At 37.2% G+C, this 27,275-nt stretch overlaps 1 protein-coding gene across 3 annotated transcripts in view; it reads right to left on the bottom strand.

Annotated features, from left to right (window-relative positions):
• Window positions 1–25,951, bottom strand: part of CBLB (Cbl proto-oncogene B) — a 224,003-nt gene extending 198,052 nt beyond the window's left edge. The window contains exons 1-3 of one of the 3 annotated variants that reach the window (XM_045902809.3): window positions 25,817–25,951; window positions 24,267–24,448; window positions 11,409–11,659 (exon numbers count right to left, since the gene is read on the bottom strand). In XM_045902809.3, coding sequence (XP_045758765.1) covers window positions 11,409–11,659; window positions 24,267–24,434 — 419 coding nt within the window. In that variant the 5' untranslated portion in view covers window positions 24,435–24,448; window positions 25,817–25,951. Of the gene's footprint in view, window positions 1–7,534; window positions 7,691–11,408; window positions 11,660–24,266; window positions 24,449–25,495; window positions 25,628–25,816 lie in introns of those variants that run through there. The other 2 variants (XM_045902811.3, XM_054504152.2) reach the window with 2 other exon arrangements.
• Window positions 25,952–27,275: the final 1,324 nt, after the last annotated feature.

A 27,275-nucleotide genomic window follows, 5' to 3' on the forward strand; every position in this document is an offset into this window, starting at 1 on the left:
TCTCCTGAAACAAAGGTGAAAAGGTTTGCAATGCTGATACCCTTCAGATGCCAACAGCTACAGGCTCACACATGCCAACCTGGTAATGAGACATCATTTAGACATACAAAAAAAAAAAAAAAAAGAAAGAAAGAAAAGAAATACATCACATGTAAATATATACAATTCTTGTCAAGTCATGTAACTTCCAATCAAGTTAGCTTCTCCAGATAGAAAAGGGAATTGGAATACTAACTACTCATCTCTGAGGTGTAGTCATTGATAACCAATACAAATAACATATTTCTTATAAAACATAATTTCAATCTTCCTTACCACTGAAACAAAGTATTTGCTTTCAATTATTTGTGTCTAAGCCTAAGTTTACAGTAGTCAAAGTTTAAAAGAGGTACTACTCAATGGAAAAAAAAAATTGTTTTCTCTTTTATAGGATAATGAGTTTGAGATGAAACGGTCTTAGTAAATTTGTTCCTTGTCTTATTTTGAAATACTGTTTTCCTATAAAGCCAATAAGAATAGAAAAAGTTTACTCTAAAAAGTTTTCACTATTGTCCTGGATGTCACAATTATTTCATATATATGAGATTCTTAAAATATTTGATATTTCATAATACACAACTTAATACATATGGCAGAACCCAAGATTTTGGTCTTATACTAACAATCTGAAATATTACCATAATATCTTATTCTTAAGTGAGATTCAAATTTCATAACTTAAGACACAATTATGGTTTCGAGGAAAAAAATGAACATACATATTTTGGGATAAAATTCTCCATGGGTCTCTCACATGTCTGCACATATTTTGATCACAGATACTGACACCTTTGTTTGGGACTATCCTTTCAGAAACACTTATAAAGCAAACAGCCTTGGATGATAGCAACAGTGTCTCCTTCTGGAACAAAAACAAGATTTACTATCCAGTGTCTCCTTCCAGTACAAAGGTTAGGCCAGTTTACCTCCCATTATAAAAGATGCAGGTTCCTTAAGCTCAGGGTTCTTTCCTAATGCAATCCACTGAGTGAGCAAGTGTCACCTGTCCTTTATATCCCCCTGTAGATGGGAGTCAGGGACCTACACAAATGGTGATATTCTGCCTAATGCTATTACTAAAACTAATAAACAGTCATTTTTCTCCAACCATTCTTACGTCTTCTGTCAGCATTTATGAAGTGTGGCTGATTGCCTTCAAAATTAGTTTTTGACAACATAGTTTTAAAGAAATGTGTCCTAAAGTCAAGTTACACCATAAAATATGTCTAAATTGTGTTTATTGATGTTGGGTTATCTATTGGGGCAGATATCATAGACTGACTGAATATCCTTTCCCAATCCTTTTCTCCCTTGTCTTTCACTAAAATGAAAGAATGCTGAAATTTAAAATTATCAATAGACCAGGCACCTTTGTAGCAAGGGGAGACTTGGTGGCCTAAAAAGGCCTCAAAGAAATCTGCCTGAAGGAGCAAGTCAGGTAGAAAACTTCCAGGCAGCTTTTTGATCTATGATAAAAAGAGGACAGACATATCTGGTGCTGCCCTGCCCTTTTTTCCTGTCTAGTGGCCTTAACAAAGATAAAACCACAGCAGAAATTTTACAACCATGAAGTGACTAGAACGAGGACAAACCCAACTAAGGGAGGAGATTACAAAGCCAGAAAGCTTGAGTCTCTGGCAGCACTGTTGAGAAATATATATCCCTATACTCCTGAACTACTGTTGCTTAGGTATTGTTACTTTTAGCCAAACACATTCTTAATTCATGCAACTTACATACTTGGTTATGTTGATAAAACATTTTCAAAATTTTACTGTCCAAAAATGAGATTAATACTTTAAGCCAAGAGTTGGCAAACTATAACCGAAAGCCAATTGTGGTAGACACAGCATGTCTACCACATGTTTTTTTGTAAATAAAGTTTTATTAGAACACATCCATGCCAATTCATTTACATATGGTCTATGTCTGCTTTCCTACTATAAAGGCACAGCTGAGTAGTTGCCAGAGACCATGTGGCAAAATCTAAAATCTAAAATATTTACTATCTAGCTCTATACAGTTTGCTGACCCTGGTCTAAACTATTCAATATGCCACTTGTAGAAACAATTATTTACTCGTTTAAATTAAGATCCTTGAATTTATTCCCTAAAGTCTTAATTTGAAGTCCATACTTACAATACTCTTTATCTTAATATTAAAGGTACAAAGTGGATGGGAAGTGTAGCCTTCTCTATGCCAACATGGAACACACCTCACACCTCTTTTTTTTTAATTTGCAATACAGAAAACTTTGTAAGCAGATTTAGCAACGATGATGTAAGTCATAATCAACTATTTTAATTAATCCTCCAGAGTTTTTATCACAAAATGAAAGAGTAAAACAGGGAATCTTAATCAAGTGATAATCAGGGCTATTAATATTATAACCTTTAATTAAATATACAAATTTGTAGTATTAATAATTTCTAAAGAGAGACATAACATTGAAATCAGTAAGAACGTTTGTTGTAAAAAGGTATTTATAAATATATTTATGTCGATATATATAAAAATATTGAAGGAGTCACACCATGTTTTTAATATATGCATAAAAATTAATCAAGAAAGTAATTCACCATGCTTTTTATTATAAATACGAAAAAAATTACAAAAACTATTTAACCTATAGGTCTTTCAAAAAAATGTTTTAAGTAATTTGTTTGTCATTATCTTCAATAGAGAAAAGTCTTCCATACTTCTCATGACATATACTCTAATGAGTTTCCATTTTCTTCTCCTGAGTATAAATTTTATACTACCATTTATTTGGTCACTGTTATGGGTTGAATTGTGTCCCTTAAAAAGATACATTGAAATCTTGGGGCACCTGGGTGGCTCAGTTGGTTGAGCACCTGACTCCTGATTTCGGCTCAGGTCATGAACTCAGGGTCATGAGATCAAGCCCCGTGTCAGGCTCACGCTGGGTGCGGAGTCTGTTTGAGATTCTCTCTCCCCCTCCCTTTTCCCCTACATGCCCTGCCCCCCACCCCCCGCTCTCTATTTCTCTCTCTAAAAAACAAATAAAAATACATTGAAATCTTAACCTCAACCCTACCTTAAATGTAGCCTTATTTGGAAACAGGATCTTTGTAGATGTAATAAAGTTAAGATGGAGTCATTAGGCTGGGCCCCATCCAGTCTGATTGGCATCCTTGTTAAGAAGAGGGAAATGGGGACATATGCAGAGGGACAAGAACACCCTGTGATGACTAAGGCAGAGATTAAAGTTGTGTTGCTAGAAGGCAAGGAAAGCCCGGAGCTACTGAAACTAAAAGGGTCCTGGAAGCATCCTCCCTAGAACTGAAAGGAGCACAGCCCTGCTGACACCTTGATTTCAGACTTCTGGGCTCAATTTCTGTGAGAGAATCAACTTAAACAACATAAACTGTTGTTCTAGCCACTCAGCTTATAACATTTTCTTATGGCAACCCTAGGAAACTAATATACTTACGTATGTTTGATTACCTAGGATTACAAGATCAAATGATCAGATGTTCAAAGTAATATAGTTCAATAATAAGTCTAAATTATCTTTTCTTCAATGATCCTACCAAACCAAGCAGCCTCAATCTCTATTATCTGAATCCACAAATGAATACGTTTTGTAATTCCCTCATAGGTGTATCCTGCTATAATCAGCACACCTATAAACAATTGATGTATAAATGCAAATTCAAATAAGAACTCATGTTCTAATAGCTTAAAGAAACAAAAGATTAATATTAAAAATGGATTTAGAAAACTGAGTGTTTCTGAAGCACTTTATTTCAAAATAGTCAACATGAGTACTATTTTATGACCTACCCAATTAGTGCTGGATGCTAATCTGTTTGGATTCCTGGAAACTCCACTTTGTTAAATCACTAGGGAAGAAAAAAAAAACAAAAAACGGCACTTCTTGGGCTAGATTTTCAAGCATTCCTCAAGCTATATGATTATTACTGCAGCTTGTCTGTTTTATAAACAGACTTCAATTTAGTTTTTTAAGAAAGTGCCAAAGGAGCTGTCTTTAACTACATAACAAATCTGCTGCTTGAAAGACATCATTCATCAACCTTCTTTGTTGGGAGTATTGTTATTACGAAACTAAAAACAGGCATTCTTTTTTGAGTGCTTCTGGATTTTAATTATCAAATTTGAATGTCACCAGATATTTACTGAAAGGAAATAATCAATTTTAATAAGCTGCCTTAAGACTGAAAAACATAAAAGGTATTCAACCATAAAGTCAAGTTCACTTGAGTCTTGTGAGCTGGCTTACTGTTTTATAATACAATGCTTATTGCTCTCAGGAATTTGTAAACATTTAATAAACCTAAACTGGAGGGAGAAAAAATTCTCCAATTATAAAATCAAAATATCATATGTGTATAATATATAATTTGACTTGGAAGGAATTTAAATAAATTGCAATAAAATTTTTGAAAGCTAATAAATCAGGAGTTATTTAGAGGCTGCTTGATATTAACATAGGGTTGGGAAAAAATAAATAAATAATATAAAATGAATTAAATGTAAACATTTTAAAAAATAAAATTAAAAAAAAACAATGAATTTAGTTTTAAATTATATCTTAATAACTTCTTTGGATTTTAAAAATGTACTCCAAAGAAGAAATTGTTGGCAAAACCCCCTTCACTTTTCACTTACATGAAAATCAATAAGAAAATTATTTTGTATCTACTTAGCAAAAGCAGCATAGATGTAGTTACTTACAAAGTCCTTACCAAAGATTCTTCAAGCTCTCACCTGCCCACTCTAACAGACTCCCTTTGTTTAACTTTGAAAACATTTGTCTAAGTAACTTTCTTGTGGTCTCTCCTTTCACAGTGTGTTAAAAAATAAGCCCCTTTATTTCCAAACTTCAGAAAAGTATATTCACATCTCTCAGATGCTTAAGAAATATGAATGAAAGCATTCTTATCAAGACTGCATAAACTTTCTATTCATTTATGATAAGTCAATCTCAGGAAGATGTTCAAGTTTTCTAAAGAAAATTCCATTTCCTACCTGGCAGACACTGCTACTCGAAAGTGTTGACTACTATTTGTCCTCTCAATCTAAGTTACCTATTACTTTAAAATATCAAAAATTAATCTTTTGTTCCTCTAGCCTTCCATCGAAAAGAAAAAAATGCTTAGAATGCAAATGTTGAAAAAATTAAACGGCAATTGAATGTTTATACTAAAGTACTTGTGCTAAAAAAAAAATATCAGTAACCTATTTTCATTTATTTAGAAATCATATTTTTCTACTTGCAACTTGTCCCTTGTCCTCATGAAATGCAAAAGCGCTACAATTTCCACCATTAATAAATAAAAAGAAAGGAAAGAAATAGAAAGACTAGAAAGAAAGAAATAAACCATTCCCTCTCATGCATCATTCAACAATACATACTTCATAAAATATATGAAATACATTCAATACTGTATGAATTATTTATAAAAGAAAGGCATAACTTTCCTAAGACTAATTCTCCTGAAAATGATTATTGTAAAAACAAAAATAGTATTTTTACTAGAAACTACTACTGGATTTGAAAAATTATTTAACAGACTGATACAACAACAGTAGCCTTTAGTTTGAAACAAACTGCATCTTTGTTTTATGGTGTTGAAATGTCTGAACCAAAAAATATTGTGGCCATCCAGAAAATAATTTAAAGGCTGAAAAAACATAGATTGGAGTCAGGAAACCAACCAAGGCTACATTGAACACTTGGAGCAGAAATGGCAGCAGACTATTCAAAAGCAGTCTTTTCTCTATTTCCTTCTCGCAATGTACAGAGCTGTCTACGAGAAAATGTAGAACTTAATGTGGCATTTTAAACAAGGCCATTAACCTGTGAATTCTAGTAATAATGAAAACTATTACATAAAGCCCAAATTGTGTGTACAGGTGAATCTCTTTACACGGTTAAACGGAAAACCCAGAAGGAATTTCATGACTACTTCCATGACTGATGCAATCAACTGAATTTGCATTTACACAAATTTAAACATCTAAACTGATACATTATTATTTGGCCAAAGCCATGTTGCCTACAGGGGTCTGAAGAAAGCTAAGTAGGTTTGTTTGCAGCTTTGTGTTTTTGTTGTTCCTGTTATTGTTGTTGCTGATATTTTCTGATTCAACTTTTAACTTAACCATGTATCCTTAAAATATCAGTTCCAAAATGTTCTTGGTACACTATCTCATAAATTACAGCACAGGTATAAACAGCAAGCATAGTGATTTGTAGTCCTTAAGAGGGAAAAGCACTTTATTAATATAGCAGGGAATACATTTTTCTTTGTTCAATCAAGAGAGAAAGATTTTTGCGTGATACTACTGAAGGATCTTAAATAAAGACTAGCATCTTCCAGGACTAATCTTTCTAGGTTGAAATACTTTTTAAAAAAATTCTTACTTGGGATGCATATTATTACACAAGCCATGCACACTGATTTTCTACAATACATGTGCATAAGGAATGGTCCAGCAGCTGTGAAATGACATTAATAAGACAACAGCATCTGTGTATTACTCTCTGGCATGAATTTTTTAAAGGCCTTTTTTTCCCTCACTGATAGGTCATCAAACGCAGAGCTATTTTTCCACCTCAGTTGACTTTTGGTTTTGTCTCAGTGGTTGTAAACCAGAATGTGGGAGGGGAAAATGGGTTGTTGCACTCTGGTTCACTGAAGCAGCTCTGAAATATGGAAAATCTGAGTATCCTTAGGCCATCCCCTCTGGGTGTTCTAAAACAGTGTCCAAAATTTGGCCTTGCCAAGCAGGTGATTAACACATAACTTCTTATATGAAAGAGTAAATATCACTACTGAAATGGCCAACTGACGAAACTACCAGTCAAATCCCTGAAGAAAGGCCCCCCCTGTCAATTCTACTTGTTAGCTATAGCTAGCTTCACACTCATTGTGACTTTTGCCACTAAAAATTTAAGCCACATGATAAAAAGTTTCACCTCTCCTCTGTGCTTCATTGAAACTACAAATTCTCCCTTCTCTTCGTGATCCCCAGCCTCCACCCCACACATACACACGAAAACTTTCTGTGTGCCAGAAATCACTGAATTACTTTTCCCAAAAATAGCAGCTCAGAAGGGTTTAGACATTCAGCTGGAGACACACTAACTCAGTGTGAGGTTCAATTGTTTGTAGGAGAGAGAAAAGAGAGAGGGAAAAAAAAAAAAAAAAAAAAAAAAACTTGGGAGAAGTGATACCAAAGAAGAGGTTTACTGTAAAAGTCCAGCAAGGCATGAAGCATGCTTCTCACCAGAAATCATCATTCCACCCATTCTCAAGGAGGCTTTCACGATGCCTGTAATATCTATTTCACTAGCAAATAAATTCATCTATATTTCTACCTCTCACCTATACACACAAAAAAATACATCGCATGCTATTTGCTATATTTCTTCATTTATCCTTCTATTTATGATATTTGTCAAGTTATGTGAAATTGCTTTAAAAATTTAGGCTACAGGGGCACCTGGGTGGCTCAGTCATTAAGCGTCTGCCTTCGGCTCAGGTCATGATCTCAGGGTCCTGGGATCGAGTCCCGCATCGGGCTCCCTGCTCGGAGGGAAGCCTGCTTCTCCCTCTCCCACTCCCCCTGCTTGTGTTCCTGCTCTCGATGTCTCTCTCTCTGTCAAATAAATAAATAAATAAATAAAATCTTTTAAAAAAATCCAGGCTACTCATATTTCAGCAATCAATTAAAACGGAGCTTATTCAAAGTTGATACCTGAAATTTTCCCATTTGTCCTTACACTTAAAACAAATCCACAAAGAACTTTTTGATACAACAGTGTATCACAGTGTACTCTTTGATTCATGAGCTCATCAGCACAATGTCCCTCAACAGAGTACATAATCACTTGGGGCAATGCTGATATAGTCAGTAGGCTCCAAATCCCTCTCTCTCCTGTTACTGCTCCCTTCAGTTTTCAGCTTAATAATACCAACATCCCTACTGACATTGTTTGCAGAAGCAAAGATTTTTCAGAGAATTTATGATATTCTCAGTAATCAGTGCATCATCCATGTTCCATAAGGCTCATTCTACCAAATGGAATACTTTGTTGCCTACCGTAAGAACATTCTAAGAAGCTTCTTTTATTTTCTATAGAGCAAAACGTCCCAGAGTTCCATGTACAATGGCACACTTTAGCCTCAGCTTGCACTTAAAATCCCAAGGAAACTTAGAAGTGAATGTGTAAAAATAGATTACCACCAAAAGAAACATAAATCAGAATCTATGCCCTTGTGATGGTACAGCAAGAATGGTCCATTATTATGAATTCTGATTAAACATGTACCAAATGTAAGTTCTGCATAAAAATGGCTGGTCACAGAACACTATCAGAAAATGAACATGGATGACAGTAAAATTCATTTAGGAATATGCTATATCAGCATAGAAACTAATAAACTTTGTCTTAGGGTGGAATTTAGGAGAGTGACAAAATTTACTTGGACACTTAAAACACAGAATTTATAGAGTCCCCTCAACATGATCAATCAGCATTATGCAACCTATCATCATCTGTGGAAATCTACCACAAGCAATCAATATGTATAGAGATTCCCCCATGATATGCTCCCACATAAAAAGCCAAAAATATCAAAATTTATAAATGAAATAGTAATTACATCTACTGGGTTAGAAAATGTTTCAGGTTACTAAAGAAGTCATAGAGTGGGGTACAAGTTTACCACATCATATATGACTACATCCAATGAAAGCACTGTATCTGCTCAAATTCCTAGACTGAGAAACTAAACACCTTCTCACTAACCTGATATCCTAATAAGTGAAATTAAATGGATTTCTTTGCTGGTTCATGAAGAATTTCAGGGCTACTAATTTTGAATAAGAAGTATAAATACAGTTATAAAACAAGTTGATTTTATTAGATCACTGGTAGAACTACAAAGTAAAAATATAGTGTCAAACATAAACAGCTGGACTCCCTAACCGTGGTCATTCTTAAAAGAACTGCAAGAAGAAATAATCACTACGATATTTCTCTACTTTGCTTCTGATGCCATGTGGTGATTTACATTCCTCTTGGCAGTCTTGGAGCGTCTTAGAGCTTTAAAACTAAATAAAAGGCAACTGAAATATTCACCACCTTCAAGATGTGTACACTGTCATACAAGTATATTAAGTGATGAGCCTAGAGTTATAATTGGGTAGATATTTATGATTATGTTAGAGTTCATCACTAATTTAGAGAACAAATTATATATAAGTAAACATTTATGCCATTTTACATTTTGGCAGAGGGTTTTTCTATGTTTGATTTTGATGGTTTTACTCACTCTGGGTATTTGTTTTGCTGTTATTTACAGACAAGTTCAGCGTCTACACACCTAGATAACTGAATTTGCTATTAGACAACCCTAGGCTTTATCAGACTACACGAGGCTAGCTTTTCTGACCTGAAAGAAACATTAGTGGTTTCTTGGAGGTTTTCCTATATGTAAAGAAACTAAAATCCTGAAAGATTAAGTGTCGTAAGCTAAAATCCAACTTGCCTATATAAAGATATTAGATATTTTAACTAATATTTGTTTTCAAATGTGGAAATCTAAATATATTATCACTATCAGTGAATATTCTAGATGTTTGCTGGAGAGGTGGGGGTTGGGAGGGATGGGGTGGCTGGGTGATAGACATTCGGGAGGGTATGTGCCATGGTGAGTGCTGTGAATTGTGTAACACTGTTGAATCACAGACCTGTACCTCTGAAACAAATAATACATTATATGTTAAAAAAAGAAGAAGATAGAAGGAAGGGAAAAATGAAGGGGGGGGAAATCAGAGGGGGAGACGAACCATGAGAGACTATGGACTCTGAGAAACAAACTGAGGGTTTTAGAGAGGAGGGGGGTGGAGGGATGGGTTAGCCTGGTGATGGATATTAAAGAGGGCATGTACTGAATGGAGCACTGGGTGTTATACGCAAACAGTGAATCATGGAACACTACATCAAAAACTAATGATGTAATGTATGGTGATTAACATAATAAAAAAAATAAAAAAATAATAATAAATAAAATATCCCAAAAATGGAAAACTACTCTTCTTCATTTGATTTAAGATAGATCATGAGATATAAGACTAAAATAGCCAGATGACAAATTTTAAAGGGGAATCTCTAAGTCTGGAATCCTGGCTATAAAGTGAAGATTCAGTTGACGTCCCTTTAGTCTTTGCCACTGCTCTTCAGTTTCTCACTTAACAGTCAGACCCTGAGAGTCAAGCATCATCTCCCACCCACATCTATGACCTGCACATAACCAATCAAGGCTGCATCTTAAAGACACTCCCCTCCACTACCAAATACTGGTGCATGGAGGGCAACAGAATTCTCATTTATCACTGGTGGGAATGCAAAAATGGGATAGCCAGTTTGGAAAATAGTAGGGAGTTTCTTACAAAGCTAAACACAGGCTTATCATAAGACCCAGCAGTCATGCTCCTAGGTAGTTACTCAAGTGAACTGAAAGCTTATGTGCACATAAGAACATGCATACGAATATTTATAGCAGCTTTATACATAACTGCCAAAACTTGGAAGCAACCACAATATTCTTCAGTAGATGACTGGATCAACAAACTGTGGTACATCCATGCAATGGAGTATTATTCAGTGATAAAAAGAAATGAGCTATCAAGCTACAAGAAGACAAGGGGGAACCTTAAACACATATTGTTAAGGGAAAGAAGTCAGTCTGAAACAGTTACATATTATATGATTTCAACTGTATGACATTCTAAAGAAGGAAAAACTTATTATAAAGAGAGTAAAAAGATAAGTGGTTTCCAGGGATTCAGGAGGGTGGGATGGGGGTGGGGGACCAGAGGGGCAATGAATAGGCAGAGCACAGGATATTTCTAAGGCAGTGAAATTATTCTATATGATACTGTAATGGTAGGTACATGATGTTATATATTTGTTAAAACCCACAGAACTGTGCAACACAAAGAATGAATCCTAATATAAACTCTGAGCTTTAGTTAATAATACTATATCAATATTGGTTTATCAATGTATCACACTATGCAAGATATTAATAACAGGAAGGTAGATGGGAACTCTGTACTTTGGAGTAAGTTTTCTGTAAACTTAAAACTGCTCTAAAAACTAAAGTCTAAAAAAAACCAGGGTCTCGAAGTAGCTATTATCACAAAGAAATTTAAGTAAAACTGTAAGGTTTAAGTAATGTGAAAAGCAAATCTACAAATGCAATATTTCTTCTGAAACAAAAACATGGTGACATTAATGCTGTGATGCAAAAAGCCATGGAAATTATGACCTTACCATCGAAAACAATAAAAGCGGAAACATTCTTACCTGTCCTGTGACTGCTCTTCATACATCCTCTCCTTGCCTTCTTTAAAGAGTCTTATTGCCCGCTTCGACTTTTTCATCAGACTATCGATGTAGATTTTAAAATATTCATTCTCACTGAGTTGGGCAAGTTTCTGGTTGTCATCATATTTACTCAATATAAGTCGCAAATGCTGATATGTATCAGGTAAAATATCAAGTATATATGGTGGGCTATTTTTCAACTGAAGCTTGGGATTTTGGCACAGTCTGACCTAAAAAAGAGGCAAAAATAAAACATTTTCATAGGAACCACAATAATGTCTTTCACAGAAAAGTTAAGAAATTTATCAAACTATACTATTTCTTCATTTTCCACAATATAAATTTTGATCTTAAAACTATTATTTCCGGGGCGCCTGGGTGGCTCAGTCGTTAAGCGTCTGCCTTCGGCTCAGGTCATGATCCCAGGGTCCTGGGATCGAGCCCCGCATCGGGCTCCCTGCTCAGCAGGAAGCCTGCTTCTCCCTCTCCCACTCCTCCTGCTTGTGTTCCCTCTCTCGCTCTCTCTGTCAGATAAATAAAATCTTTAAAAAAAAAAAAACTATTATTTCCAATCTACAAAGAATTGGTAAATATCTGCATCCGTCTTGATACAATTGAATCCAATTTTCCTCTCTCCCCATTCATTTTTTTCCATGTCACACACCTTCACTTTTCCCCTCTAAAGTTTTCATTCTCTCTTCTACAGTATCCCGTTGTTCATGGCTTTGTAGAACCCCAGTGTGCCAAGTATTGTATACCACTAATAGTCTCTTTTGTTAAAATAAAAATTAGGAAATGGGCCTCTTCTGCTGGCAACCAATGTCTCACACTTAGATATTATCTTACTACACTGAACTCCCAGCTAACGTTCTTTCATAGATTTCAATTAATGTTTTGGTCTATTGTTCCTGAACCCCGAGGAGACTAAAACAAAGAGGTGCAATGTTAATAGCTGAGTTATTAAGTAGTAAGCAGGTGTCAGGCCCGAACGAGTCTTTTCCACCCCACCCCTCCACATTATATCCCATGCCTATAAACATGTGCTACATAATGGTTCAGTCAATTCCATCAGGGGCCACCCAACCACCGGGGCATTTGGGCTGCCTGCAGAACTGAAAAGTACTTCTGCAAAGGGTGAGTTAACCCGTCTTATTCCTAGCCCTCGAACCAGCGTGTAAGGAACCACCCAATTAAACGATTTTTAAATGACAGGAGCGTATGCAGTGCAAAGGTGCACACTCTCCCGCATAAAGGCAGCCTTCCTGAGAAGCCAGCGAAGCACAGGCTTGAGGGGCCCTCAAAGAGCTAGCCCTCTTCTGAGTCCTTCATTACGTATTCTTTGTAACACTTTCAAGAGCAAGATATTCTTTTTTTTTAAGATTTTATTTATTCATTTATTTATTTATTTATTTATTTATTTATTTATTTATTTATTTATTTGACAGAGAGAGACACAGCAAGAGAGGGAACACAAGCAGGGGGAGTGGGAGAGGGAGAAGCAGGCTTCCCGCGGAGCAGGGAGCCCGATACGGGGCTCGATCCCAGGACCCTGGGATCATGACCTGAGCCGAAGGCAGACGCTTAAGGACTGAGCCACCCAGGCGCCCCAAGAGCAAGATATTCTAAACACAATTGGTTAAGGTTTCTGCCTTTTTCCAGGAGGACTTCCCTTCCATCACACTTAACCACAGCATAGGTACAGGAAGATCCAAGTCAGATTTGGTCATTTATATGTGTCCAGAGGTACCCAGGACCAGAAATACACATGGGCAATGGAAGAGAATCAAAGTATAAAGTGTACAGCGTCGAGATTATTTCTCTGATGTTTGTGGATTTATTAATGTTTTAAAAATGTATAACTTGTGTCTTATTTATCAATCTAAAAAAATTCACTTTCATACCCAATTTTGTATTTGTACTTTTGTATTATTTTTCTTTAAAAGGACCCCCTCCAAATTTCAGGTTCTACAGAACATGGATTCACCCCTGAGTACTCACAGAAGTGCCTGGGCCAAATAGAAAACAGGAAATAACAAATGAAAAAGTATTCACACTAACTTTCACACTTGCTTTAAGAAATAACTATACGATTATTTATTTTTTTTTTTTGTGGGAAGAAAAATCTGGCTCAAACTATCAAGCATCAGCCCTTAATTTAAGACAACCATTTCACACATTAACGGAGGGCATTATCATATCTTCCTCCTTGCTGTTGTATACAATGTAGAAGTATCTAGCATATAGTATAGACATAACAAATGGATGTATAGATGGTTAGAATACTTCATGTTCATACATGTTATACAAAATATATACCTAAATCATATGACTATATTACTTGCTTATTTTCATGATTGAATATACTAGTATTCAAATCAATAACCCAAAGGCACAAGCAAAGATTAAATATAAGAATATTATTTTGATACCCTAAATTTCTTGGAAAGGTAAGATGCCATATAATTTATTAAATAATGTCAAATCATGAGAAAAGTATAGTTAAAGGGGTTAACAAAGCTTTTCACCCTCTTTCTACTTTTGTGACTTCGATATAATCAGAGAAGCTCATTCCGCCATAAAGACTGATGAAGTCCCAAATATGTCAATGATTTGACAAATCCAAACAAGATATAGTTTTTCAATTCTTAAAACTATATAAGATAGTATCACAAGTATATACAAATTTCAAAAATATTGCCAGCCACATCCTACGGCAGGCACAGTTTAATCTCAGCAACATAAAACTTGGTACAGCGTGTCACAGATTGATAAATTATTAACTTGTAGTTAGGGAACTAGGCAGTTTCAAATTAATTTTGTCTACTGGTGAACATTTAACTGATAAAAAAAAAATTCTCTCAGGTATTTTCTTCAGACATTCCAAGTAAATGTTCTTTAACAGATTATTTTAAGTGTTACAGATTCTTAATTTACTATTCTCTTCCTGACCTTTTTCTCATTTGCTTTATTTAAATTTTAATTCTATCTGGGAATTTATTGCTTTATTCAGTACAATTGTTTGCATAACTACTATATACCAGGTACTGAGCTTACTGCCAGGAAATTATAGATGACTAGAACATACTTCCTGCCTCAAGGAGTCTGGCAGAAGAGACCTAGTTCTCTATAATTAACTTAGGAGCAATGCAATTCTTGCTCTAAGGAATCTTCGGAAAGATCCTGTCCAATCCATTCATTTTCAGATAAAGAAACGAAGAACTACAAAGATTAAGGGACTATTAAAAAATCATTAATCCAACACAAGAGCCTACATCTTCTGAATCTCAGGCTGGTCTTCTTTTTAACTATATCAAAATTTAATTAGAATTAGGCATATAATTAATGATCCCTCGCTGACCTCATTTACATTTTTATTTTTACACCATTTGCAAATTTCCATGAACTTCAGGACCCATTTGTTAATTCTACAAACGTTTATGTGTCAGGCATTGTTTCAGGCCCTAGGGAATGCAAAATGAAATACATCACAGACCTGTCCTCAAGGAGTTTTCCAGTGAAAAAGAGGGATGGCTTAAAAAAGAATTACAGGAGACGTTAAGGGCTTTAATGGAGGAGAGTACAAAGTGCTGGAGGAGAAAAGCAGCAGCTCACTCACATCTCGACATGAGAGTATCAAGAAAGGCATACCTACATTTGCAAAAGGAATATTCCAGGCAAAAGCGTACACAAAGGCTTGAGAGGCACCAGAGAGTAGAGCAGAAAGAAAGAGGAGTCGATGCAGTCATTCTAAGAGGTGAAGGCTTAGGGAGCCTGTGGGTGAATGGCACAGGTAGATTTAAAATAGGCTAGATTCCCTTCATCAGGGCTCCGGTGGGCCATGCAGTTTTCTAAATTTGCATTTAGGAAAGTGTAACATACAATGCGAACTATGATATGCTGCGGGGGGTACAGTCCATCAGTTGGATTAGTATTAAGCTCTGTGATTTATGACAGCTCCTGCCAAAAACCAATCACCCTACACCAGGACTATGACTTCTACGCAGGTCAAATTCAATTCAATAAATATTTATTGAGTGCCCATTATGTGCAAGGAACTGCGGAAGCCAGAGAAAGAAAAACTGCTTTTCTAAAAACAGTATGTTAAGGAGAAAAATCAAGCTCACCACAAAGTTCAAGTTCAGATTCAAATGACTTATATGTCTTCTAGAAATATCTAAGTTGCTCCCTATTCCCAACACAGAAAAGCTTTAAAAAGAACAAATTTATAGTCATATTATACAATACTGATCTTTTTAGGGCATCAACTAGTGCATAAAAGGATTGGTTCATTAGCAATGTTACTCTTTGCTCTTGAACTAAAAGGCAAAACACTTAGTATTGAGTTAGGTTACAAATTCCATTATAGTCATTGAGTCAAAGGATTTTAGAGCTAAAGAGAACCTTGGAAATCACAATGACCAATTCCTTCCTTTTGCCTGAACAATACTAAAACAAAGAAATGGAACATAGCTGAGTTTACTGCTCAAAACCCTAATGTTGAGAGTTCAAAGTCAGGCACTCCCTTCATAACCTTATGCAATTGCCTGTTGTATTTGTTTACATGTATTTAGAGATTTTTAAGGGGCCCTCTCTATGTATGTCTGCATCATTTCACATACCTAAAAATATGTATCTAATCTATATATATACTACATATCCTGTATATTCACATACATTAAAATATGTTTGACCATATCAAAGCAAAGGCACAAATACAAACACAGGATCTGCTAGTGCTATAACAATTTCCAAAGCCATTAATTATTCTTGGAATACTCCTGTATTTAAAGATTTTCCCCACTGTGCCTTAATTAAAACTTGCAGTCAAAAGTTAACAAAAAGGTATTAGGTCAGCTAACATATTTCCTAGGTTCACCCCAGCCCCTGAAATATATGAAAGAAATTCTACTGAAGCAAATGGAAACTTCAACAGTAAGGAATTGTGCCTAGATTATAACAGACTTTCATTATAAAGCACACCTCACTTCATGGAGGCTTCAGTTATATTAAACCAAGCAATGTACCCACGAAGTGAAATACCCCATTTTTAACAACAGTAGGAAAAGCTTGAAAGAATCCCTTGTCTGTGCTCCTCACGTAAATGTTTTAAGAGGTTCCTTAATGCAATTACACAGAACTATATTATTATGATAAAAAGCATCCATGAGTTGAGTTCTTCCCACTTTAATTTAGCAAATCATCCTAAGTACATAAAAGTATATATATATATATGTATACAGTATAAAATGTAAAAAGTATAAAAATAATCAAAACTCTACATAAAATATTAATTGGGGAAAACTAGAAGGTTAGCATATAAAACTGGTTATGAATCTAGTATATTAATTCAGGTAGGATTTGGGGGCAACTACCAAATCATTTATGGTTTTCAATGAAGCTTTCTTTAAAAGCTTTCTTTAAATATAAGCATCATTAAATAATTGATTAGCTGTAATTAAAATATCAATTGGAAATTGTTATAGCACTAGCAAATCCTGTGTTTATATTTGTGCCTTTGCTTTGATATGGTCAAATATATTTTAATGTACGTGAAAAGGGTCAACAGGACCTGTAAATTTTACCCCCACACACAGACAAAATCATTTGTTCACTATCTTCCTTCCAAATGAAAACTGGTCTTCCTTAAAGGTGGAGGCATATCTCTTACTTGTCTGTTTCCTTCACCTAACATAGAATCTTGCATACAGTAGATGCACAATAAATACTTGATGGAGGAAAGAAGGTGTAGAAGGAGGAAAGGAACAAAGAAAGAACTTCTCAGAAGAAGATAATATTACAAATAGGATAACCATACCTATAGTGAATAAATCTAGATAAGTGAGTACAAAGTTTAGAGAAGAATTTGATCATATCAAATATTAGGGGGTAAATAGTCTTTTGATTCCCTTCTCATGGAAGGGGGAAGAATCATATATTCCATGGAATAATGCTGTGCTTGAATCTTCATACTATGAACACAGATGCTAGAATCATCAAACCTAGGATCTCGTGCTACCATTTATTAGCTTTACTACTTTGGGCCAGTTTCTTCTAGAAAACTCTGAGGATGTTATGATTCTTTGAAGAGGAAATGTAAAGTGCTCTTCGCAGTACCTAGCACATAGTTGGTACTCAGTACTTCTTGGTACCTCTCTTCCTCCCATATTTTATATTATACCACTCTGCAGATATTGCCAACATATGAGAATTAGACCAAGGGCACTGACCGCTCTGTTGAGCATCCTTAAGAGTTCTTTCAGCTCCTAAAGTTCTTTACACTACCTGAAACTCTGTAAAAGTCTGGAGTGTTTTGTGCAGGAAAGCAGCAAACAGTAATAAGCCCAGCTCGGTCCTCCTGATAGGGAATTAATGTATCAGCAGTACTCAGCTGATGCAGTATCTGAATGGGTAGAACATTTACTTTAATAACTATTTTTGTTATTACTATTGGAAGATAGCATGAGTGAGCTTAACAATTATTTAAATATTAGTATGTTAAAGAGCTAAAAATTTGGTCAGTTATTTTCAAAATGCTTCATTACTAGGAAAATATCAGCAATTTACAAATACTAACAAACAAAAACAACAACAACAACAATTTACCCATATGCCCAAGCAGAGTGGATATAAATAGTATTGTGGCACCATTTAAGTCACAGCATGTTTCTTAAATGATCTTAATTAATATACAGGATAAGAACTTATTTCCATCTCAATGTTTTACTTATTTACCCACTTAACTGCTAGAAGACTGATTAAAATAGTCTATTTTTATTCTATACAATTTTAAAATGTGGTTTAAACATTACAAATGTTATTCCTTAAATCACTTCCTGACAACCCAACATAAAATTTACAAATTCCCTCAAAACTCTGTACATTTCCTTACTTCCCTCTTATCTAAGTAGAAGTTATCTACCAAGGTTTACTCTTCTTGTTCTTAGCCTTTCCCTGCCACATTGTAATCTAGGATGATACTTTATTATTTCTTCTTCCTTTACATTTTAAATCACTCCCCACCTGCATCCCTTCTCCTCAATCTATGAACCTCTCCTTTCGCACCACGCACACACAAAGTTATGCTCTGCTCAAACCCTCAAGCTATCTATCAGAACTTTCTTCCTTTTCACCAGTTGTCACACTTAGAGAACAACTGTTACGTTATCCACACATTCTTTCTAATCTAGCCCCATTACCTAAATGAAACTACTCTGAAAGGTCAACAATGGCCTCTACTCAAGAAACTCAGTGACTTCTTAAATTTTCATCCTGCTTGGTTTTCTCCATTTGGATTTGAATTTGGTTTTCTCAGAATTGGAAACTATCTCCTTAATTGAAGCTGTCTCTACCCAAGAAATCAACCTGCCCTAATTCTTTTCCTACCTCTCTCATCACTGTTTTTTACAGGATTCTCTCTCCTTCACCGCCATCTAAGTACAACCCCACACACAGACAAAACACCAGTCTCTTGACTTTTTCTCTGACTCTCATCTTCTACTCTGCATTGCAAATCTCTTACTGGTCTACAGCTTGAAATACTACCTCTGTGGGCATATCTACCAAACATATGTCTCCAGTTTCAACTTCTCTCTTTAACTGCACATTCAACTTTCTGACTTCAAAATGGATCTCACTCTGGCATGTCAAACTCAACATGGCCAAAAACAAACTTATGCCCCAGCTCCCAAGCTTCCTCTTTTTCTTACTATGTTCCTATCTCATTAACAGCATCACTGCCTTCAGGCTAAAAACCTCGAGTCACTTTCACTTCACCTTCTCTTTCATCCTCTATCTCTAAAGGGTCACCAGGACCTGTAAATTTTACCTCCAAAATGCCTCCCACATTTGAACCTACACTTGATATATCAACTCTCAATTCTCTAGCTCAGCCCTTCATTATTTCTTGCCCAGTCCATTTTAATTCCTCTTGATCACTACTCCTACTTTTAAGTTTTTCTCTTAACCCATCTTTTGTAGAGTCAAGAGAGTAATCTACCAGAGCATAGCCTTAACTGTTTTTCACACTCCGCTTTAGGTTTTAACATTTCTCTTCCACCGAATAAAGTCCAGACTCCTTGAAAGAGCAGAAAGCCTCTTCATCTTTCTCTAACTTACCTTCTCAACAATCTCCCTTTACCCACATTCCTTCAGCCTGGTGTGTTCTGCACGTCACTGGAATCCAAAACATCCTTGAAAGAGTAGCTGGATAACACCTCTACCATGCTGTGTTCCTTATCGACTCTTCACCCCGCAGCAAGCACATTCTCCCCCACCATATCCTATGTTACAGCACTTTATTTACACCCCATTACAGCATTTACTACATTCTAGAGTATGTAGAATACACTATACTACACAGAATGGAATGGGTATTTATAAATCTCTGTCTTTCCATAGATGGAATTTGATAAATGAATGGTGAAATCAACAGACAGCATATAGAGGAACTTTGAAGAAAGGAAGAGCTGATTTATAATCTGAATTATAAAGATTTTATAAGAGTTGAAAAGATGACTAACTGATTAAGCCTTCTGTTAAATGAATGTCCTATGTCACAAGGATAAACCAAGGTAACTTGGTAGGATTCCTTTAAATCTTTTACTTTACCAAAAGTTTTCCCTGAAAGTGGAAAGGAGCACTTTGGGATCACTTCATTTAGCCAAGCACAAGTTCAAAATCTCAGTATTAAACAAAAATGTTCAGACACTTAATGTGTTATCATCTACCCAAGTCTAATAGTGCCCATGATTCTGCTAACATGGAAGAACTTCACTGGAGTAAAGGAAATACATGAAGAATAATTCAAATAAATGACATTCCCTATTCCAAGGGCCCAAGGACAGTGATATCTCAAACCCAAAAAACACAAACAACAGGCATCCAAAACCTACATTTTATCCCACATATAATATTTTTCAGAGGTATGAAGAATTCATCTTAGAAAAGTATACCGACTATTAGTTGTTAAAGTAGCTGCATGTATTCCAAGCATCTTTGATTGACAACCTTTAAGATATATTATAGTTGCAGTAAAATTATAAAGATGGAGAATGAATTACACTCCAAGCTTGACAAATGTACTGAACGTACTAAGGGTAAAAGGCAGGAAAAGGCTATTTGGCATCATCACTTTTTAAATGCTTTTAAAACTCTTTCAGTGATGTAATTTCAAATAAACGACAAGGACAGCAAGACAAAACATAGGCAGGTACTCAACTTGCTTTGCTCTTTGGCATCAATTAACTCTTTTCTAATTTCCTGAACATCCATGTAAGCTCAGTACATTTAGCATCTATTAGATTGAAAACTGTTTCTTCCATTTTCCATCACCTGGCTAAGACGCTTGTGAAAACCATGCTCAGGAACCTCACATTAATAAATTATCATTCCTCCCATACTGAATAATAATCATTTCCTTACCCTCACCTCAGCATTTCCAACAAGAGTACAATAATGCTATCCTAAAGGTAGTGTGCAGCAGAATCCAGACAGACAACTGTCTGAACAGTAGCCAGAAAAACAAGGAGGTTCTTCTTCACTTTGCTCCCACTGTACTTCCCATAGGTCTGTATTACAGTCTTGTCCATACTATATGGCAATTACCTAATAAATATAATATAAATAATAAATTACCATTTATATGCCTGGCTCTGATGTTGGTGTCTGAGTTCCTTGACAGGTCAGAGGCAGAGTTATACACATCTTACCTAGCTTTGTATCCTAGTATCAAGCACTTAGTAGGAACATAGTAGGCCCTCATTACATGTTGATTAAGTGTTTAAGAAACCCATCTCTGTAATAGTTTTGAAACAGACTCCATATTTCAGGTATATTTGAACCTGGATATATATATTCATGAGTAATAGTTCTGTCACTGCATCAAACAGGCATCCAGGGACCAGAAGAGTTTGGGCTTAGCTATTGACATAAACTGACACATCGAGCTAAGGCCAGAAAACATGTCTCAATGCGATGCTTTGGTATATGCTACCATTCTTTTTCTCAGTAAACTGACGTTTGGTTACAGAACACTTAACATCTCACCAAAAAAACACAACTGAGCAATGACTCCCTCCTACTCTCAGTGACCTTGTACAGAAGTCTGCCCTCTGAAAACATAACAATTAGTTGGAACTGGAGTCTCAGTTGACTTTTTAAATTCTAGAGGCCAGGGAATGGTAAAACTACGCACTTACTGGGTATTTCTCCTATAGTCTGAGACTGCTTCATATCCCCTGTAAAATAAGTTCTTTTACTTTGTAGGTAGCTGCAACATACCGAACTTAAAAGTTTGTTTCATATTTATCCTTCTAAGATCTGCCTTTGTTGAAGAGGCTTCCTAAAGAAAAAAAATGCTAACTAAACACCTAACCCTGCCTTTCAGGTAACCACCAGCTAGACTTGAAAGTTACTATTTACTGTTATTCGCAAGCTAAACTCAGGCTATTGCTGTTATTTTATAAAACAGGTGATACATCAAGGGATTAACTTTTGGACTCATAATAAATATCCTGATGTAATCACCAGGACAATGTTGAGAACCACCTCCTTCACCACTGACAAAGAAAAAAAAGGTAAACACATGTGAGGGATGCTTCTGCATTACACAATTATATTTTCAGTTAGTAATTATCAATGCCTTTTTATTACTGTGTGATAGAGTAGTGATAAACATCCTGAAGTCTTTTATAGCGATTTATGTGCTTTCCCTCCACAAAGCCCCTGGATGCATTCATAAATGAACACAATCATTTTCATTCTTGACAAATAATGAAGACAAATAGGCAAAGTCATACCAATGCACCTTTGCCAACACCGTTACCCCCATTCCACTAAGTAGAGACTTTCAATAATAGTTTTCCTTATGAGTCAAGCTTCTCAACTGGAGAGGCTAAACCCGAACCCACAAAAGGGTTAATAAAATAAACAATGGCAGAGGCTTAACTATCACAAAACCATCTATTTTACCATAACCCATGGTGAAATAATTAGAAGTGGATAAAACTTATGTTAACAATCAGTTACAAACCAAAATTATGAATATATTCTTTAATGTTTGAAAAATAATGACTTTATATTAACTATAGCTCACCACTTCCTGATATCAGTCTTTTTTATTTGCTGTGCTAACATTCACTCACATACAAATTATGACCTCTCACATAAGGGGATAGGGAGGGAGCGGCAGCTCCTTGGTAGAATCTGACCCATGTGTTGCCCACTCATATAACAGGTAAGCTGGGGAAAAACCATGAATTCCTTCTCTTATGCCCAACTAATGATTTAGGCAATGAGAGTGACCTTCAATTGCATTTTCTTTAGAAAAGTAAAGACAGTTAGTCTTGTGCCTGCCAAATATACCCCTCATTCTTAAGTGTCCAACGCTAAAATCCAAACCTGACCTCAAGCAGCAAGTTGCAATGTTCTGACACTATGACATCATTCTGTCTGGAGCATTTTAATATCACAATTTGAATAAACTGGCAGAAGCTTAAATAGGTCACAATGAAGCCCAAAACTAAGGATATTTATCTGGCAAAAATTTTCTGACTCTGCATTTAGCATCACCAGCCCTAGAATGGCAGGCCTATCATTCATCTATCCATCTGTACTTCACATACAGATAAATGAAAATAAAGCAAATCTTATCACCTTCCTATACCGCGAATACCACACTGACAGTGGCTTTTTGTGGCAAATATTCATACACAGTTACAGGCCAAACTAAAGGCGACTGCTACTATATGATTTCATGGAGGCTTTAGCACATCCCTACAAAGGATATTTTTTTAAACCTCCATTTCTGCAGTCACAAAGATATCAAGAGCCCTGTATCAACTAAATTCATAATTAGCCCCAAATATCTATGAAATGAAACCAGATGTTGCTACAAACATTTACCAATATGCAGGGGACAGTAATACTGCTTCAAAAACAAGAACTATTAATTCTGCACAGCAGCAAGCTACATCTTAATCATATTTATTTCATAATCCTACTTAGTAAGCTAGGACACTGACAGCTAGTTTCTCAGTAGACTCCAGTAAAATATTCAGGTTGCCTAGACTTCTCGGGGTACTGACATCCAGCTTGACTTCTTCTTGTAAAATTATTATTCATCTGAAAGCAACATGCAGAAACCACAGAGGTTTCTGATACTCTCAGCCCCACCACCTCCATCATAAATTTTCCTTTCACAATAAACAATGTGCAGTCGAAAAGGTTTCCTGTTTCAAATGGAATAGATAAAAGAAACTGTAACTCTACCATTAACAGCAACAACGAAAAGTTTCTTAATGAAGATGAATTCTCACAGATGAAAATGGAAACTCTCTCAAATACTGCTTCCTCACTTAAGGACTAATCTGGTTCTTCCTCTAGTAAATATTCTCAGCGTCATGCATTGTGGTTGTCATGAGTGGTCCCTCAGAGGGTTTTCTTAAAACACTGGTTTGCACTCGTTTGTTATTTAACAGAAACACAACCTCATATAAGACAGAGCAAACACTTCCAAACTATTCTATGGCCATGTACTAACAAAGGGCAGCCAACAGTAAAAACTTTGCATATCTGAGTCATATAGAGGAACTTTGAACCTTGAAGAGTAGGACAAAAGGTAAAAAAAAAACAAGTCTTTGCTCTGAATCCAACTTTTTAAAACACACAGAGTGGATGCAAGGAAAATGGTCAATCCAAGTCAAAAGACCGTTGCCATAACAATAATTATTAATTAAGGGTAACAATAATATTAATTGATGGTACAAATAAAACCATACAAGAGGAAACCATATCCAGGGCAAATAAGGCTACACAGAGGCACAAGCATACAGAACTTACCACTTTGTCCATGAGTTTCCAAGTTTTCTCCACAGTCCTGCGATCCGCTGCTGCTTGCTTAGGAGGTCCAACTGCATCCTGAATAGCATCAATAATACCCAAAATCCGTCCTTTTCGGGGGTTTCCTCCTCGACCACCAGGGTTTCTGCCATTCATAGAATTTGCCATCTGGAACCTTAGTTCTTTGAAAGGCAGATTAAGAAAAAAAAAGTTAGTCGGTCATGAAAATGTTTATCCAGCAGAAAACTGAACAGGTTAATCTGTACCCACTACATTCTCCATCAGTGAGAACAAAATCCCAGGTTCCCAGATTCAACTTCTCAATAGCAATGAATTTGCACTCTCAATCTGTACACACAACAAACAGTAACCTTTTGGGGCACTAAGAGTTAAAGATACATCCTTCTCGAATTTCACGTAGCAAAGCCTTGATTAATAGCCAACTCATAACCGAAACAAACAAACAAACAAAACAAACAACTTACAGAGGTTTCCTCCAACTAGATAAGAACACAATGTTCTCCCCATCCCTGCCTTAATCTCAATTCAATGTACACTAGAACTAAAGCTCCCAGAAAACATTTTGGGAGCCTCACTTGAAAACCTCACTTTCACTCTGTTAGATTTCACCGAGTTATATAAACGTAAAGATTATTCTACAGGAGCACAAGGGACATATCTGTTGTCAACAAAGGCTTAGGACTCGGATTTTCCCGGCTAAAACCAACAAGTACGGATACGGGAACACGGACACACGAACACACAGTTCTTTAAACCAACGTGGTAAGGAGTTAGCCCCAAGTTAAGAGCCAAATAAACCAACAAATAACCCACTAAAAAAAGAGGGGTGAGAAACTGACAAGAGCGGGTACAGAAAGGAGAAGAGAGTTCACTTATTTCGCTCCTTTCCTCTCGTCTCACTCAAGGGGAGTGGGGGTCCAAAGCTTTGTTTCGGGACGTCTGTGCCCCCTCCTCGTTCAGGACCCTCCCCTGCCACTCTCGGACCTCAGCTGGGGGAGGAAGGTGGACACAGAAAGGCCAGAGTAGCCCCTCGCACCTCCAGCGCCCGCAGACCCACCGGTCTTGGGCGCCCCGCATTCAGCTCCCGGGCGGACGCACCCCCCCACCCCCCCACACACACCCGGGATGTCTGCAATCCCAGCCGCCCGTCTCCCTTCACTCCCTCTCCCTCCTCCCCCGGCCCAGCCCGGGTTCCGGTCTTTAAATACCCCTCTTCAAACTGTGCCGGCGGCGGCGACAGCAGCTGGAAGCCAGGGCTGTCCCCTGGACCTCCGTGGCCCGCGGCTGACTGCCCCAGGGCCCCCTGGCCGGAAAGAAGCGGCAAGCCTCCCCGGCGCCCCCTTCCCTCCCGGCCTTTCCGCGCTGTAGCTGTCCAGAGACACGAGTGTGCGCGGGTCCTACTTTACACGCACGAGCCCAGGGTGCGTGGGTAGCCGGGGCAGGGAGTGTGTGATCGCCGTAAAAGCACGTTCCCGAGGAAGGAGCAACCCGGAGCACAGACCACCGAGACGGGGAAACGCAACAATTACCGTCAAGACCAATCCACACCCGCTCTCCCCTCCCGCCTGATTCTCGGGGAGGCCGCGGGACGCCGCAGCAGCACTTGCCGGAGGTGGAGACCACTCGCTGGATACCCCACCCCTGTAGGATACACACACAGAGAGACCCAGGAGCGGGGCGGAGCCGGGGGCGGGGCCGCGCGCCGCTGGGCCAATCCCACGCGCCCTTGCACTGCCCGACAGCGGGCGGCGCCAATGGGCGGGAGGCGGCCGTCCTTCTCGCACTACCACCCAGTCCACGTCTCCCACAGTACACAATGGCCCCAAAGGAAGGCCCGCTCGCGGCACGTCCCAAATAGAAAGGGACTGGGAGGGAAATGGGGGGACGGGACTCACCCAGGAAGAAAGTGGAAAAGGGAAAGGAAATGGAAGAAAGGATGCCAGGCACTAGGGAACTGACCAATAAGGAGTGGGCGGGTGGGCGTGAGCATTGGGAGCCCGAGCCAAAGCCAACTGGGGCTAAAAGGCGGGACTTCCTGCTTCGCTCACCTTCCTCGTCTTTTGTTTCATAGCAACAGAGTAGTCGCTGAGAGGGAGTACTCTGGGCGGGTCCGAAGCTGAAGAATTTCATCTCCCCAGGGCTGCCAAACTCTTCTACCCAGGACAGCAGCCAAGCAGGTCTAAGGCATAGCTTCTTGCTGGCTGTCAAAAAAGAGCAACAGTCACCCAGCTAGTTTCTAAGATGAAATATAAACCTCGCATAGCGTAAACGAGGGTTAGCACCTGATTGCCAACCAAAACTTCCTAAATTTCTGAGTGTGGCTCTTTTACTGTTAGTTCTAGACAGAGTGCAGATCAAACATCAGGCTGATGAAAAAAGCATATAATTGACAGTGCTGACCAAATAGTCTCTACTAAACAGGCCAGGGCAGTAAAAGAACCAGACTATAGGAATTGCTAATATATGCATCACACCTTTTAATTTAGTGCAAGTTTCTGCATAAATGACTGAAGAAGAAACAGCTTTTGTATTTTGTTTGAGTCAGGTTTGTATGGATTTCTCTCCGTCTTAAAAATAACTCTATTGTGTCTGCCATTCTGTCCTATCATTTGTGATCTCTCTTCTGTGGTTCCATCACTATGCCCTTAGAAAGAACCACATCTGGCTAATCTTAAAAGGAAAAATCTACTGTGTTGGGACCCTTCTTTCTACAAGATCATAGATTAAACAAATGCCTTATATTTCTTTCTGTTTAACTTCAATCCTACCACAGGTGCTACTAACAATTGCACTGGACTGTCATGCTTTGGAATTTTCTTTCCATTACAGTTGGTAGTGCTGAATACACTTTACACCTTAGGCTTCTCAGATGTTGTGATATTTTGTGCCTTTAAAAAATATATATATTTCTATTCTTTCTCTAATCTGTTAACCTGATAAAATATTTCTCAATGGTTCTAACCACTTTCTAGCTAAATAAACATTTTA

This window comes from Mirounga angustirostris, unplaced genomic scaffold, assembly GCF_029215605.1.
Source record: "Mirounga angustirostris isolate CCGP_5_RB_7025 unplaced genomic scaffold, mMirAng1.0.hap1 SCAF_1, whole genome shotgun sequence".
NCBI classification, from domain to species: Eukaryota; Metazoa; Chordata; class Mammalia; order Carnivora; family Phocidae; genus Mirounga; species Mirounga angustirostris.